An 18,683-nucleotide genomic window follows, 5' to 3' on the forward strand; every position below is an offset into this window, starting at 1 on the left:
CAGGATTGTTTTTAAACCTTTATCAAAGTAGTAGATTGTTGACAGATCACACTGAACATCTACAGTGGACATTGTACAGAACAAAAGATCAGTTGGTATAGGTCTAGCATCAACAGAGGTATGTAGCTATTGAGCAAGAACATTACTTTGTCACAAAAACTATGTAACCTGGGATCTAGCCTGCATTAGCTCATGTGTCCAGGCAACAGTATTTACCACATTTAGAATCATAAATTGAGGCACTTTTGTGTGATGGTAATCAATTTCCTTCATTGATTTCACATTCTGAAACAGAGGCAATTAGTGAAGATGGACCTTGGTGTTTTATTATATCACTCTCTTAGAATTCATGACTAGTGCCATGAGACTATATCAAAATGAAAAGGCATTATGGAATATATTGCCAGTTCTATGTAAACAAAATATAATAAGCTTCTTGTTAAATCTAGCATCCAGTTTTGGCATTTAAATGGCTGATGAAATTCAGGGTCCAAAAATTATTTTGAAGAAGGCTGCCTAAACGAGAAACAAAATTCTTGCAGTTTACAAAGTAATTGTCATCATTTTAGGACTTCAGTGCTTTTACAACCAAGTAGCTACTACAGAAACTAAGTTACTGCATTCCAGAAAGCGGTACAATTTGACAGGAAAGGAATACAGGGCAAGGCTCTGAAAGCAAGTCCCGCCTTTTCCACTTAATCTCAAGGGACTTTTATTGTCCATTTAATGTGCAGATTTGATGGTACTTCTGTGCAGAATTCAAGACGCTTTGCCTCTCACAGTATAGCAAATCATAGTCATGTATTGTTACGAACAAAACTAGATTATATGCTCAAATCTGCATCTTAACTCATGAATTGCTGAATTAGAGATGACAGTGCTTAATGGAGTAACACTCAACTCATTTTAAGTGTGCTTAAATTTTTCTTTTCATTGAACTTTAGAGCAAGTTATTAGCTCAGTCAATATACTTGATGCTGATTCACTGCAAACATCAAAGACACCAAAGAAGTCGACAAGATGAAGGCATCAGTGTACTGAATATAGGTAGGGTTTTGGGTAATGAATATTCTCAATGTGATCTTCATTCATTTGTTCAACATTAGAAAAACAGGTACATTCTATATAAATTCATTCATGCAAATAAAATCCATATAGCTCCCCCAAATAGTTTTAAATGTCATTGAAAAAGTGGAAACAAGACATAATCAAAGGACCCCAAATTAAACCTTTTGTAAACATATCAAACAACAGAAAATCTGCCAATGCTGGAAATCCAAGCAACACACACAAAATGCTGGAGAAACTCAGCAGGCCAGGCAGCATCTATGAAAAAAAGAGTACAGTCAACTTTCTGGGCCAAAATCCTTCAGCAGGATCCCAAATATTTTGGATTAACATACAGAGAAATAACTAAGATTCTAGAATTGCACAAGACAGAACCTAAGTTTACTGAAGTGTACTGCATGTACTGGATCAACTTCATTCGCCTCAGCACTGAACTGGCTCCAAGGCTGTGGACACACTTACAGGGACTCTGCAGTTCATGTCCTGCATATTATTTGTTTTCCTCTGTTACTGTTTGCACACTGTTCTTTTTTTTCTCCCCCCACACACTGGATGTTTGACAGTTTTTGTTGAGTGGGTTTATTGTGGATTCTATTGTATTTCTTTTGTTTTGTGGCTGCCTACAAGAAGATGGATCTCAAAGTTGTATATGCTACACTGTTCATCCCTTGATAATAAATGCATTTTGAACTTTGAATGTATGAAGTACTGGGACAATTGAGGAGACACTTGGTCAAGTGTCAGTCAGGAAATGAATGGTCATGTGGGGTAGAGAATTAAAAAAGCTGGAAGTGAAATCTAACAGCCACCACATGTAAAGTTGCTCTTGGAAAAAAATCTGCTACTGATTTTGGGAGATAAAAGTAGCTGAAATTTGAAAGCTTAATACCTGTTGTTGATTGACAGTAGGAAGTAGGGCAGTGCTCATTGCAGCATAACAACAGAAACAAAATGGCTGATTGGAGCAAAGTGATTCAAGTCCATATCTGCATACACTGTTCTTTTAAATTCAGAATATGGCACATTCATATGATCAAACAAAAGCTTTCAGCAGTCCAAGGTGCAGATGTTATTGGGCATGCTATGGTACAGGACAAACATATTCTGGAAGAATGCAACACTTTAAGTGAAATGCCCAAATCATGATAGACTAAAATAATCATTGATTCATATTCTATAGGGCACCTGAGACTTAAAACAAAAACAGTGTAAAAAATTATGCTCTATATTTCACTTATCTTCTTCAGCGTAAGTATTTTGCTAAATTCACAGCATATTTTAAGAAAAAGAAAAAACTGAAAATACATTTCTTAAATTCCATTAATCATTCAACAATTCATTGTGTTCGATTCAATCCAATATCAAAACTTGCATGTTTTTATGTTCTCAGTACATTAAAATTATATTAAAAAGCTGCTTCCAAGCAAAGATATGGCATTCCATTGCAAAAAATAACATGAAGGAATGAGCAGCAGTGTGGTTTTACATAAATTATTAAGGCCATAATTACATGTTTCAGACTGGTTTCAAGCAGTTGCTTGATCAAGTCTAAATATAGCACGGAACATTGTAAAATCTTGCAATGGTAACAAATTTATAGATGCGTACATTAACACATTGGTCTCTGCTCCACCCATGTATGAATGCTAATGAAAATCTGGCAACAATCTTAAATGAAAGTATAAAAACTACAGATGCTCAAAGTTTTAAATAAAAACAGAAAATGCTGGAAGCACTCACATCAGGTGACATTCGTGCAAAGAGAAACAGAGTTAAGATGTCAGGTCAACAACCCCTAGAACTGCTCTTTCAAACTCACTTTCTCTTTCTACGTATCCTGTCTGACCTACTATGAGTTTCAGCTCGCTGGGGTAGCATGAAGCACAATTACATTGCATTTCACTATTTAAGATGGTAACACCATAAGACACAGAAGCAAAATTTGGCCATTCAGCCCATTGAGTCTGCTTCTCCATTCCATCATGGCTGATTTAATACCCCTCTCAACCCGATTCTCATGCGGTCTGCATAACCTTTGACATCCTGACTAATCAAGAACACATCAATCTTGAAATATACTCAAAGACTTGGCCTCCACAGCAACCTGTGGCAATGTATTCCATAGATTTACTACCGTCTGGTTAAATAAATTCCTTAACTCTGTTCTAAATGGATGCCCTATTATTGTGAGGCTGTGCCATTTAGTCCTAGACACCCCCACCAAACTATAAGAAACATCCTCTCCACATCAACTGATGTAGGTCTTTCAACATTCACTAGGTGTCAGCAAGATTACCCCTCATTTTCTTTTAAAACTCCAGCAAGTACAGACGAAGATTCATTAGGTGGTCTTAATATTTTAGCTCCTGCATTCCTGGAATCATTCTTGCAAAACTCCTCTGGACCCTCTCCAATGCCAGCACATCTTTTCATAGATAATGTGCTTCAAAACTGTTCATAATACTCCAAGTGCAGTCTAACCAATGCCTTATAAAACCTCAGTATTACATCCTTGTTTTTGGATTCTAGTCTTCTTCAAATGAAGGCTAACATTGCATTTGCCATCTTTACTACTGACTCAACCTGCAAGTTAACCTGTAGGGAATCCTGCACTAGGATTCCCAACTCCCTTTACACCTCTGCTTTTTAAATTTTCTCCCCGTTTGGAAAATGGTCTATGCCTTTATTCCTTCTACCAAAGTACATGACCAAACACTTTCCTACACTACATTTCATCTGCCACTTCTTTGTTTTCCTAGTCTTTCTAAATTCTTCTGCAGGATCCCTGCTTCCTCAACACTAAATGCCTCTGCACCTATCTTCATGTTGTTTGCAAACTTGGCCACAAAGCCATCAATTCGACCGTCCAAATCACTGACATATAACCTGAAAATAAGCAGTCCCAATCCTGATCCCTGCAGAACACCACTAGTCACCAGCAGCCAAACAGAAAAAGTCTCCTTAATCCCTACTCTTTGCCTCTTGCCAGTTAGCCAATTTTCTGTCCAAGATAGCATGTTTCCTGTAATACCATGGGCTCTTATCTTGTTAAGCAGTCTCATGTGTGACACCTTGTCAGAGACCTTCTGAAAATCCAAGTAAGCAACATCCACTGACAACTCCAATCTGCTAATTTAATTTGCAGATGATATTACATTGATTGGCCTTACACAAGAACCTAAGAAATAGGAGCAGGAGTAAGCCTTCCGGCCCATCAAGCCTGCCCCGCCATTCAATAAGATCATGGCTGATCTGTCCATAAACTAAGCTCCATCTTTCTCCCTTTTCCCCCATAACCCTTAATTCCCCAACTATGTAAAAATCTAACTATCTTAAATATATTTAATGAAGAAGCCTCAACTGCTTCCCTGGGTAGAGAATGCCACAGATTCACCACTCTCTAGGAAAAACAGTTTCTCATCTCCGTTCAAAATCTTCTCCCCTGAATCTTGAGGCAATGTCCCCTAGTTTGTGTCTCACCTACCAATGGAAACAAGTTTCCTACTTCTATCTTATCTACCCCTTTCAAAATTTTGTATGTTTCTATAAGATCCCCTCTCATTCTTCTGAATTCCAGACAGTATAGTCCCAGGCAACTCAACCTCTCCTCATAAATTAACCCCTTCATCTCTGGAATCAACCTGGTGAACCTCCTCTGCACTGGTTCCAAAGCCAGTATATCCTTCAAATATGGAGACCAGAACTGCACATAGTACTCCAGGTGCAGCCTCACCAGTACCCTGTATAGTTGCAGGATGATTTCCCTGCTCTTGAATTCAATCTCTCTAGCAATGAAGGCCAACATTCCGTTTGCCTTCTTAATAACCTGTTGCATCTGCAAGCCAACTTTTTGTGATTCATGCACAAGCACTCCCAAGTCCCTCTGCACAACAGCATGCCGCAATCTTTCACCATTTAAATAATAATCTGCTCTTCTGTTATTCCTTCCAAAGTGGATTATCTCGCGTTTACCAATGTTGCATTCCATCTACCTCAAATAATAACGAAGCAGCCTACAAAGAAGTCGTCACCCTGACACAGTGGTGTCAAGAAAACAACGTCTCCCTCAATGTCACAAAGCAAAGGAGCTGGTTGTGGGCTACAGGAAGAATGGAGACAGGCTAACCCTATTGACAGCAATGGATCTGGGGATGAGATGTGAACAGCTTTAAGTTCCTTGGGATACAAATCACTGAGGACCTTACGTTGTCTGTACATATTGGCTGTGTGGTGAATAAAGCACAACAGTGCCTCTTTCACCTCAGACAGTTCAAGAACTTTGATATGAGTCCCAAATCTTAAGGACTTTCTACAGGGGAACAATTGAGAGCATCCTGACAGGCTGTATCACTGCCTGGTATGGGAACTGTACTTCCCTCAATCGCAGGACTCTGCAGAGAGTGGCACAGACAGCCCAGCGCATCTGTGTATGTGAACTTCCCACTATTCATGATATTTACAGTGACAGGTGAGTAAAAAAGGTCCGAGGGATCACTGGGGACTTGAGTCACCCCAACCAAAAACCAATCAGGAAACAGTATCACAGATTTAAAGCCAGGACTAACAAGCTCCGGGACAGCGTCTTCCACCAAGCCATCAGGCTGATTAATTCATGCTGACACAATTGTATTTCTAAGCTATATTGACTGTTCTGTTGGACATTCTATTTATTACAAATTACTATAAATTGCACATTGCAAATTCAAGTCAAGTCACTTTTTATTGTCACTCAACCATAACTACTGGTACAGAACATAGTAAAAATGAGATGTTTTCCAGGACCATGGTGCTACATGAAACAATACAAAACTACACTGAACTACGTAAGAAAAAACACAAAAACTACACTAAACTACAGACCTATCCAGGACTGCATGAAGTGCACAAAACAGTGCAGGCAGTACAATAAATAATAATAAATAATAAACAAGACAGTAGGCACAGTAGAGGATATAGTAGGTTGGTGTCAAGCCAGGCTCTGGGTATTGAGGAGTCTGATGGCTTGGGGGAAGAAACTGTTACATAGTCTGGTTGTAAGAGCCCGAATGCTTCGGTGCCTTTTTCCAGATGGCAGGAGGGAGAAGAGTTTAAATGAGGGGTGCGTGGGGTCCTTCATAATGCTTCAGAGACATATTGTAAAGATGTTTACTCCTCATGTACGTAAAGGACGTAAGAAATAAAGTCAATTCAATTCAATTCCTTTGCCTGTTATTTCCTCAAAGAACTCCAATTGTTTCGTCAGGCAATATTTCCCCTTAAGAAAATCATGGTGACTGGCCAATTAAATGATGTGCCTCCAAGTATCCCAAAACCTCATCCTTAATAATGAACTCCAACATCTTCTTGACATCTTAAGTTAGGGTAACCAGCCTGTAATTTCCTTTCTTCGGCCTCTCTTCCTCCTTGAAAAGTGGAGTGACATTTGCACTTTTCCAGTCCTCTGGAAACCTTGCAGAATCTAGTGATTCTTGAAAGATCATTATGAATGCTTCCACAATCTCTTTAGCCACTTCTTTCAGAACCCTGGGGTATAGTCCATCTGATCTAGGTGACTTACCTACCATCAGACCTTTCTGCTTCCCAAGCACCTTTTCTGTAGTAATAGCAACAACACTCACTCTGCCCTCTGAAACTCTTCAATTTCTGGCATACTGCTAGTGTCGCCCAAGTGAAGACTGATTCAAAATACTTAAGTTCGTCTGCCATTTCTTGGCCCCCATTACTACCTCTCCAGCATAACTTTCCAGCAGTCGAACATCCACTCTTGTCTCCCTTTTACTCTTTAAATATATGAAAAAACTTCTTGCATCTACTTTTATATTATTGGCTAGCTTACCTTCATATTTCATCTTTTTTTCCTCATAATAGCTTTTTCAGTTGGATTTTAAAAGCTTCCCAATCCTCTAACTTCCCACTATTTTTTGCTCTATCATATGCCCTTTGCTTTGGTTTTATGATGTCTTTGATTTCTCGTGAGCCACTATTACCTCATCCTCCCTTTAGAATACTTCTTCATCTTTAGGATATTTAGAAAATTAATATAATCTGCGCTTCTGACATTGTATCTGCGAATTCTTCATTCTCACTGATTGCTTCACCTGCATTGTGTTTTCCATTGTTGCTCTGTCTGTTTGCACAGCTACACCAATTCAAACATCTCTCTATCGTAATAATTCAGTGGTAATTCTGGCTATTATCTTTTAACAACAGAAAAATCCCTCTGCTTGGGAAAACAGTGTAGCTAAAGAAAGGTAGAAGCTTACCTCACATCCAACCTGGGTGACTACTAAAGAACTGTGCTGATCAACTGACTGGAGTATTCAGTGATATATTTAACCTCTCACTTCAGCAGTCGGAGGCACCGACCTGCTTCAAGCAGGCTTCAATTATACCAGCGCCTAAGAAAAACGTGGTAACCTGCCTCAATGACTACAGTCCAGCCGCACTTGCATCCATTGTGATTAGGTGCTTTGAGAAGTTGGTGATGAAATGCATTAACTCCTGCCTGAGAAGTGACTTGGGCCTACTCCGCAAAATGCTGGAGGAACTCTGTTGGCCAGGCAGCATTCAAGGAAAAGAATCAACAGTCAACATTTCATCGAGACCCTTCATCCTGATTTACTCATTTCCACAGATGTTGCCTGGCCTGCTGAGTTCATCCAGCATTTTGTGTGTGTTGCTTTGGATTTCCAGCATCTGAAGATTTTCTCGTGTGTGCTCTCATTTACCTACTGGCACAAAAAATCCACAAGAGATGCCACTTCATTGGCTCTTTGCTCAACCCTGGAACACGTGAACAATAATCATCATCGTTACCATCATCTCCTGAAAACTAATGAATAAACTTTGCAAACTTCTATAGATGTGTGGTGAACTAGTTGCATCATGAACAGAAAATCCTACAAACAGTAGTAAACATGACCCAGTCCGTCATGGAACACCGTTGCAGGAAAACAGCATCCATTATCAAGGACCCCACCACCCAGGGGAGGCTCCCTTTCTGCTCCTGCCATCAAGAAGCTGGTATAGGATCCTCAGGACCCACACCACCAGGTTCACAAAGTTCAAGAGCATTTATTACTTGTCAACCATCAGACTCTTGAACTAGAGGGGATAACTTCACTCGTCTCATCACTGAACTGTTCCTACAACCTGTGGACTCACTTTCACGGACTCTTCGTCTCACATTCTTGAATTTTATAGCTTATTTATTATTTTTCTCTTTTGTATCTGTACAGTTTGTTATCTTTTGCACATTGGTTGTTTGTTCGTCTTGTTGGGTGTGGTCTTTCCTTGATTCTATTGTGCGTTTGGCCTGCCAGAAAAAGAGTCTCAGGGTTGCACATGGTGACATACATGTACTTTGTTAATAAATTTACCTTGAACAGGTGGCGATGAGGGAGTGTGAATAATCTGGGTGATCTGTCCATACCTGGAGTGGTCGCTGTCAGTCCCCAGCAAAGGTCTGCGCTCATAGTGCCACACAGTGAACCTGCAAATCAGTGCAGAGTTGGCACACAATTTGCCTAAGCTGGACCCACACCAGCCCTCATGGGCAACCTCCTCACACCAATACATGGAGTGGTTCATTGCTGAATTCACACAGGCATCTCAGGATAGCACTGTACAGAATCTTTGAGGGTAGGGGGTTCATGCTACATTCTTGGCATAGCATCAAGGAAAGCAAGAGTTTGTGCCAGGTTATGAACACACAGGCACAGTCAGTAGCACATTTCTCCATACTCAGTACTACAGTATTACAAGTCCTTTGCAGAATGGTTCCATTGGCACTCTCCTTCCTGGTAACATCCTGAATATCAGCACCATCGAAATGGTCCAAGAATCTTTCACCACATGAAGTTATATCACCGGATGGAAGAAATGACACCAAAATGAGCTTTCTACAAGGCTACCAAAAATAGTTCAATGAAAATTGTGACTAGTTTGTATTTAAAATGGTAATTATAACTCACTCAATAAGGTTAAAATTTTTAATGATCCTGCTAACTAGAGTTTGAAATTCAGTTCAAGTAAGTGAACACCCTGCAGAGGAGTTGTTAATGACGCCACCTATCACAGTTCTGAGTTCAACTGCTTATGTCAGACATCCCACCCTGCAAAAACTCACTTCAGGGAGGTAGCACCCCCCCCCACCCCCCACCCTCGCCCATCGACCTCCAAGGGTGTATGTAATACTTTGTTTAGTGATTTTATCTAATCTGTAAACCAAGTTGGGTATATGCAGCAAATGTGACATTAAAATATGTACTTATATTATATTATCATGTTTATTCTATTACAACGTTAAGCAAGTCTACTGGGAGTTTGGCCTCATCACGTAGGACATCAATAGCGTAGCTCCTTAGCAGCTGGCCAGCTAGTTTAAATAACGTTAGCTATGCTGTAATGACATCTGTTAAACTCACCTCAACATGTCTTTTACATTTTAATCCACCATGGGCAATAGAAAGGTCACTGTTGCAAACAGTGCAGCGAGCAACACTGTCATTATTTTTGAGGTTGAGTGTAAAGCCCGCCCACAAAGAAAACTGATAGGTCTACTTTGTTGGGGACCCCTGCTAAGTAGACCTATCAGTTTTCTTTGCACCCCAGACCGGTTTAATATTGACAATATTCTTGCGGACTGGCCGACCGGGGCGGGGGGAGGGGGAGGGTGTTAATCACAACCGGAATAGAAGTGATAAGTCAATAGCATCATAACATTTTAAGTAATGTTTGGATATTAAACACACAGCGCATATTTTCCCCGTATGAACATATAAAATCATTGCAACACACCAATATCGCTGAATCAGTGCGAGCCCTGGGCTTGTTTCTCTGCAACAAGACGGTCCCATCGAGGGGTGAGGGGAGACAGCGATACTCGAAGGGGGTTCCTTATGTCCAGTCTATTCCGGAATTTAGTTTTCGTTGCATTCATTGCAGAAAACTCGGCTTCGCAGCAATATGATGTTGGAAATGGAAGCAACGTTTTCAGTGCTTCCGTGACTATCTCAGGATATTTAGCCTTGACTTTCATCCAGAATGCCGGCAGAGATGTTATGTCAAACATACTTTTCAGCCCCCCGTCATTTACAAGCTCAAGGAGTTGATCTTTTTCCTGCGCTGACATGGATGACGCATGCGTAATAACCTCGCGTGCGTTCAAGTTCAACAGTGCGTGATAGGGAATGAGGAAAGGTGCAAATGACTCATATCGTTTCATATCGTCAAATCATATTGTTTCCTCACGGCCCGGTGGTTGGGGACCACTCTTAGCACCAAGAGAGACCAATCAGGATGCTCGCTCTCCCTCTCCCTCTCAAAAAAATCTATTTCTGGGATATTGTATATAATTTCTGGGCGTCAGGGAGCCACTATCGATATGCGGGGGACTCCCGGATCTTCTGGGAGAGGTGGGATGTCTGTTATGTGCAAACACATAAATTGCTGTCAGTGTCACAAAATAATCACAGCAAACACAGATAGTTTTGTTGCATTTAAAATTGCAAATTCAGCTCCAGGTTCATCTTTCTAGAAGCACCAGCCTCTACCATGATGCTATATCCCTAATTTAAACTCCCTATCATGTATACACACACGCTCCATGTTCATTAATCAAGTACCAGTTGTTAAACTACCAAAACTAGTATCAGGACCAGAAATAAAGCTATATTCACAAAATTGTTTACATAAAACACAAAATGCAATTGAAAAATCAAATGTGTGCTTGATTAAAGGGTATTGCTAGCAGAGAACATCATTACTATCCAACATACTGACTTTGAACTAAGTAATAACTTCCAACCACTTTAAATATCATGGCAACACATCCAAAGGCGGCTAAAATCCTCCTTAATAAAGCAAATGTAAAAAATGTTTATAAAACTTATCAGTGTTGACATAATATTCTTTGTGAAAGCATGTCTTTAATTAAGCATTTATACAAATCCTTGTTTGAATGTAAATTTCAAAAAATATTGAAGGAGCTTGGCAACTGCAAATAAGTTATATCTGCCAACAAAGTTGCACAAAAAAATTGTAACTAATTTCAGAATCTGACTTCAGTAAACTTAGCATATATTAATGACAATCCTGAGGAAAAAATAATTATTCCATTTATTTTTGGTGAAGCAAAGTTTATTTTAACAGCTAAGGAAATAATTTATCTGCTGGAAATATAAACCACCTTTTGAAAACAACTGCACAATGTGTATTGAGGGTTCAACCTCATAATCTTGTATCCTCGCATAATATTTCACTAACAGAAGACATCATGATACTTCAGTCTCATCACCTACCAGCAGCCTGGAGGACCAACTGCAGTCTTGCTTTTGCCTGTTCCGCAGGGGACTGCAAAACAACAAAGATAAGACCCACATCAAATAATGGACTTTGTTATTAATGATGACACAGAGGAAAGGATTTCCATTCATCAAAGAATAAAAGAACAACTGTGCAGGACACTACACAATTAATATGCAATCAAAAAGATACACCACTTAGTAAATATCTTGAATGATTGGTGGCATACTTTTAGTTTAGGGTTTAGAATGAAACGAGGCAACACTAAACATTCAAGGATATTTTACATAATTCTTTAAGTGTTTCCAAGTCTAAGTGTAAAATCTCCTCATAATACCTGTCACACATCCTCTTACAGCTTCTCAGTTTTAAGAAGTGAGATGCAGCAAAATGTATTATAAATATACAAATATTAATTGCACCCACAAAATACCCAACCCTCAAATCCACAGTGCATTTTTCCCTTCAGTACCTCTGTCAAACAAAAAAGGGCACTTCATTTTTGCATACATGCTGCTCTGCTGCATCTATTATAAAATAATGAAGTTACAACAAATAAAATAGATGTGAAGTTTGCTTTAATTCTTTGTAGTTTGGGATAATTAGATTATTTGAGGATTTGCATAGTCAGTTCATACATATGTGCCACCAGAGCTTCCTGCAATCCCATTCAGCAAAGAAATGTTTACATTTGCATAATCCTTCAAAGACATCAACCTCCTCCTCCCCCCACACACAAATCCTAGGAATTACTGTATCATCAAGAATGATCAAAATCACACTTTCTGCAACTTTGTGAGATGCAAACATATCTATTACACAGAGGTGCATAAATTAATACAAACTAAGGGTATGAAATGTAAGGATACGTAAACAGTAGAAGATATATTGTAAAATCTACAACTCAGAGACCTATGGTGAAGCTTTTGAAGACAGCACATTATTTTGCTTCCATTTCTGCCAATTATCCCTTGTTCCTTCATTTCCTGAAGGCATTGGATCCTGGCTGGGATACACCACTCATGATTCAAAATGGCCATTCCTGATTTATTTGCTTTTGGCAGTAAGTATTAACAGGCTATTCCAATCACAGTACTATCATATTGAAGACAGTTTACATTCTCATTCACTTTTGTACAGAACATGCATCACTGAATAGGCATCTAGTCCAATTCCTTCCTAGTCCTACCCTGCTGATTTCAATTGAATGGTACTGATAACTAATGTTACTTGTGTCACAAAAAGTTGACTTTTAGATTTAGCTTTAATAATCTCTTATTGCCATGAAAATATTTACATTTATACAGCACTTCTCCAGGAACAATGGTGTATCAGCAGCCACAGTACTACACAAAATTCCACTAAATGCTAATGTAATAACGACTGGACGATTTATTTGCATTGAGATTTAAGTGTTGGCAAGCATATTGGAAAGGACACTGATGGTCTTCAAAATCGTGCAAAACTCTGAGGAACAATTGCCTGCAGGGAAAAAGGAGTCAAATGCACCATGATTTAATCTCCAATAACACTCACAAAATGCTGGAGGAACTCAGATCAGGCAGCATCTATGGAGACAATTCAGAGTTGATACTCCTCATCAGGACTACAAAAGGAAGGGTTGGGGAGGGGGGCAGAAACCAGAATAATAAAATTGGGGAAGGGAGAATACAAGGTGGCAGATGATAGGTGAGGGGATAGGTAGATAGGTGGGAGAGAAGGAATGGTGTGAAAAGCTGGGAGGTGATTAGCGGAAGAGGCAAAGGCTGAAGGAGGAATTTGATAGGAGAGGATGGTAAAACAAGGAATAAAAGGAAGGAGGTGGGGAACCAGAGGGAGGTGATGGGCAGGTCATTAGGGCAGAGGAGGGATAGCAGAATGAGAGAAAATAAAAAGGGGGTGAGGAGAACAGAGGGGAGTGGTTAACAGAAATTAGAGACATCAACGTTCACGCCATCAGGTTGGAGGAGGCTACCCAGATAGAATACAAGGAGCTGCTCCTCCGACCTGTATCCAGCTTCATCATGGCAGTAGATGAGGCACGTCAGTGTGAGAATGAAGTCAAAATGAAATGGGTGGCCACCAGGAGATCCTGCCTTTTGTGGCCGACAGAGTAAAGGTGCTTGCCGAAGCAGTACCATCAACCGCACCCACTCCCCCACCATCTGCGCTGAGCCTCACCAAAGTACCGAAAGCCATACTGGGAGCACCAGATAAAATAAATGACCCAAATGGACTTTCAAGTGAAACACGAACTCACCTGGAAGGACTGGTTAGGGCCCTAAATTGTAGTCAGAGAGATGTTGGAGCAGGCGTAGCACTTGTCGTTATTGCATGGGTAAGTGCCAAGTGTGAGGAGGGAAAACTGTGGGGATTTCTGAGTGGATTAAGGAGTAATGGAGAAAGCAATCTCTGCAGAAAGCAGGGGTGAGGGAGTGGAGAAGGGGTAAGATTTACCTGGTGCTGGGATACTGCTGGATATAGCAAAAGTTGCGCTGGATACAGGGGCTCGTGGGGAGGTAAGTAAGGACATGGGGGAGGGGAAATAAGGCAAGAGCAGATGTGCAAGAAATGGAAGCGATGCCACAGTGGAAAGGAAAATGTTTTCTGGAAAAAAAAAGGTAATCTTGGATATTCTAGTGACCATCTTGTTCTCATCTTGACCATGTTAAATATTCCTCTTCCCAATTTCAATATCTTCCATAACTTTCAGGATATCCATGAAGCCAGCCCACAACCCTCTCCATTCTAGAAACACAATCATAAAACTGTTGCTCCTTTTCTGACAGATAAAGCTTCCAACAATATTCATGTAATGTTACTTTCCTTTTCCAGGTGCCAAGGTATCCCTGCTAAAATATGGTATCTGGGCTATTCATTGGAGCATTCACTGAGTATCTGGTCAGGATGTTGTTAAAGATTGGCCACTGTCGCTTTGAGACCACGATTCTGTCTCCTTTGCTTTCTGTTACAGTTCATACCTTCAACATCTCAGTTTGGAATTTTAAGTGACATTGGTTCAAGAGCCACACTGTTACTTTCTCTCATCACATTCTATATAGAAGCTATTGCACTGGATAAGATACCTGATGGTGCTTTTGTCACCCAAGTCTGCACAGCAAACAGTAAATAGCAGCAGCCATCGCTTCTTACAGTTCAAAGAATGTGCAATCTCAGATGTGTTCTTAAACACGCCCTCCTTAAAGCAACAAGAAACCATGAATTCAAAATGTGTCCATTATAGTGTAAGTTCATGTTGCAGGTTTTCCCCCATTTGAACAGAACCTATACCTAGTAGCATTTAACAATAATTCCAAATAAAATGTACTCCTTCACTCGCAAGTACTGAAAGGAGCCCTGTTTCTGAACGCAACTGGCACAAGCATCAAATTGATATCCATTATCCCCAGAAAAAAAGTGCATATCCTGGTCATGAAAAAACTGCCTGCACTTTAACTGACATTCCCAGATTCCGAAACAGGAGAAGAATAAGAGCATAGATTCTCATGGTCTTTATTTTGTTTCCAAGCTTGAAGAAGTCCCTGAACAACTACCGCCAACATACCACTTGTGGAACCAGAGAAGCCAACATACTTGACCACTGCTACTGTTACACCATCAGGACAACATACTGTGCCATCCCATCACCTGGCTATACCTCCAGTGTATAGTCAGAGACTAAAATCCACAGCATCAGTGCTGAGGACCAAGAAGGTGTGGTCAAGGGAGATGGAGGAGCATTATCAGGACTGCTTTGAGTGAGTGGACTAGACAATATTCAGGGATTTACCTACGAATCTGAACAAGTATGCTACAAGACGTGTGGATAAGTGTGTGCCTTCAAGAACATACCGGACATACCCAAACCAAAAGAAGAGGATAAACCAGAAGATTTGTTGCCTCCTAAGGGCTAGATCTGTGGCATTCAAGACTGGTGATCCAAAGTTTATACAAGTCCAGGTGACTTATGACAGGCTATTTTAACAGCAAGATAACAATTCTGATTGAGGTTGGAGACAAAACTGGATGCACGTCAGCTCCGGCATGGTTTGCAGGCCATTACTTCTTACAAAACAAAATCTAACATTATGAATGGCTGTCATGCCTCCCTCCCAGATAAACTCAACACCGTTTAGGCATGCTTAGAAAGGCAGAATAAAACTAGACCTGTGCGAAACTCTGCAGCAGCTGGTGACCCTGTAATTTGTCTCAGACACTGACGTTACGATTATGATTATGAAGACACGCAGACTTCATAATGATACATTACTTCCTCCGGTGTGATATCACAAAACACTGGACAAACCAAGACTGAAAAAACTGACAAAACCACATAATCATAACATATAGTTACAACAGTGCAACAATACCATAACCTGATGAAGAAGTCCATGAGCAAAGTAAAGTTCAAAGTTTCTCAAATGTCCCACATCTCACGCAGATGGAAGAAGGAAGAAAAACTCTCCGTGCCATGCCAACCACAATCCGACTCTGAGTCATCCGAAAACTTCAAGCTCTGATCAGCTCTCCGACACCGAGTAATGAGCGTCATCTCTGTCCGAACGATTCGACCTCCTTCTCGGTTGCCAAAAGCAGGCAATGCTGGGGATTTTGAGGCCAACCCTCCGAAAGATTCATGACCACACAGTAACGACAGCAGCAAATGGGCGTTTCAGAAATTTCTCCAGATGTTCCTCTGTGTTTTCACGTCTATTCTCCATCAAATCAGAATTGTCCACGGCCCCTATTTAACGGATACAATATCATTTTTCACCGGAGAGCTGCGCACACGCAGCGTGCTGCCATCTTCTCCTCCCGCGGTTAGAACATCTTTCAAGAGGGTGAACTGTCAAAAGGGATCAGGCCTTGATGGTGTACCCACAAGACTCTGAACACCTGTGCCAACTAACTGATGGGAGCATTCAAGGACATCCTCAATCTCTCACTGCTGTTCTCGGAGGTTCCCACCTGCTCAACGGGGTAACAATCATCCCAGTGCCCAGAACAGTAGGGTGAGCTGCCTCAATGATTACACCCTATTGCACTCACATCTACTGTGATGAAGTGTTTTGCGTGGTTGGTCATGGCTAGATCGCTAAGCAGGAATCTGGACCCATTGCAATCTGCCTATCGCCACAACAGGTCTACAGCAGATGCAATCTCACTCACTCTCCACTCAGCCTCAGATCACCTGGACATCAGTAATACCTATACCAGGTAGCTGGTTATTGATTACAGCTCAGCATTCAACACAATCATATCCTCAGACTGAATCAACAAACTTCAAAACTGGGCCTCTGTACCTCCCTCTGCAATTGAATCCTTAACTTATTCACCAGGAGACCAGTCTGTGCGGATTGGAAATAACATCTCCTCCTCACTGACAATCGACACTGGCACACCTCAAGGATAAGTATTTAACCTACTGCTCTACTTCCTCAAAGCCCATGACTGTGTGGCTCGGCACAGCTCAAATGCCATTTATTGTATGCACAAATTTCTGATGGAAGCATACAGGAGCAAGGTAATCAGATCCTTGAGTGGTGTTGCAACAACTACCTTGCACTCAGTATCAGTAAGACCAAGGAATTGATTATGGATTTCAGGAAAGGTACTTCAGTACATACACCTGTTCCTAATGAGGAATCAACAGTGGAATGCGTGAGCAGAATTACGTCCCTGGGTGTCAACATCTCTGAAGACCTAACCTCACTCAAACATCCTGATGCAATTACAAAGAAGACACGACAGCAGCTATATTTCATTTGGAGTTCGACGAGATGTGAGATATGTCACAAATTTCTACCGATATACCGTGGAGAGCATAACTGGTTGCATCACCATTTGGTATAGAGGGACTACTACACAGGATCAGAAAAGGCTGCAGAGTGTTGTAAACTGTCAGCTTCACCACAAACACTAGCTTCCCCATCGTCGAGGAAAACTTCAAAAGGCAATGCTCTAAAAAGGTGGCATCCATCATTAAGGACCCATCACCCAGGACTTTCACTCTTCTCATTGCCACCATCAAGGTCCATGTGCCTGAAGACACACACTCAACATTACAGGAACAGTTTCTTCCCCTCTGCCATCAGATTTCTGAATGGACAGTGAACCCACACTACCTCATTGTGGTTTTCTCACTTTTTGCACTACTGATTTATTTAAATTTTTTTCTGATATATTTCTAACGGTAATTTATAATTTTTTAAATTATTATGCATTACAATGCATTGGTGCTACAAAACAACAAATTTTTCACAACAAATACCAGTGATATTAAAGTTGATTCTGCTTTGAACTTGTTCATTGCTAACATGAGACTGCAGATGTTAATAAACTACATATGTCTAATTATACTCTCCATAGGATGGGTCTTAACATCCAGCTGAATCTCAGTTTCTATTTCATTTCTAGCTGCAGGTAGACTTTGGCTTTAATTACACAAAGAACTTCAAAGTACCTTCCTTGCATCTAAATATGCAACATCAAAATTTTCTGGATCAATATAAAAACTTAAAGTCATTGTACTGGAAATGATGTTGCCCATAATAACATGCGTGAGAAAGAAACAACACAAAAAGTTCTGCTGGTTCTGGTATAACTTTTTATATGCACAAACAGTGCAAGAGCTTAGGCATTGTAAAAATGCGAATTGTACAGTTTTACCCATAACATCGTACATTAAGCACAAACACTGTCTAGGAGATGTCTCTGTAAAAACTGAAGAGAATTAACTGGGCGGAGCTCTATCTCTCATAGGAAAGGTGACCATTCAATATAATCACTCCTGCAGTTATGACACAGCTTTGGAAGTACTGCATGGAAGAATCACAACACAGACATGGACAGGATTCACCCCATTTCAAGGTCAACATCTTGGCAGAAGAGATGAACAACCTTAGAGATCGAGTGCACAATGAACCCTCGTATTTCCCATTAGTCATATGAGCTGAAAATGTGATAAAATAGTCCTGCTAAGGTCAATAAAATTAGCATTTAATGACCACACCTCACATTTATTTAAACTCAGATATTATAACCATGGAGCCATTTCATATACACATTGAAACACACTCATTACCACTTTTCCCTCTTCTCCTGCAGAAGGTCACTAGCAACTGCTGCCTGTAACAACAAACGAAAGGAGGAATCTTCAATTGCTTGGATGGAAGTGTGCTGGTTATCATGGACAAAAATTGGATTGAAAGTGTTCTGTAAAAGAAGATAAGTAAACGATGTTCTTGAAAATGCTTTGGTATCATGTTGTCCATCCGAAAGCCAGCATGAAATATCACCGAGTCTTGGGT

General features: G+C 40.5%; 1 protein-coding gene across 4 annotated transcripts in view; it reads right to left on the minus strand.

The window, feature by feature from the left end:
• Positions 1-18,683, minus strand: part of rsrc1 (arginine/serine-rich coiled-coil 1) — a 397,305-nt gene that overhangs the window by 171,821 nt on the left and 206,801 nt on the right. For all 4 annotated transcript variants that reach the window (XM_072255458.1, XM_072255455.1, XM_072255457.1 and 1 more), the window contains one exon: positions 11,370-11,421. In XM_072255458.1, the coding sequence (XP_072111559.1) occupies positions 11,370-11,421 (52 nt within the window). The remainder of the gene's footprint in view (positions 1-11,369; positions 11,422-18,683) is intronic.

Source organism: Mobula birostris, chromosome 4, assembly GCF_030028105.1.
Source record: "Mobula birostris isolate sMobBir1 chromosome 4, sMobBir1.hap1, whole genome shotgun sequence".
NCBI lineage: Eukaryota > Metazoa > Chordata > Chondrichthyes > Myliobatiformes > Myliobatidae > Mobula > Mobula birostris.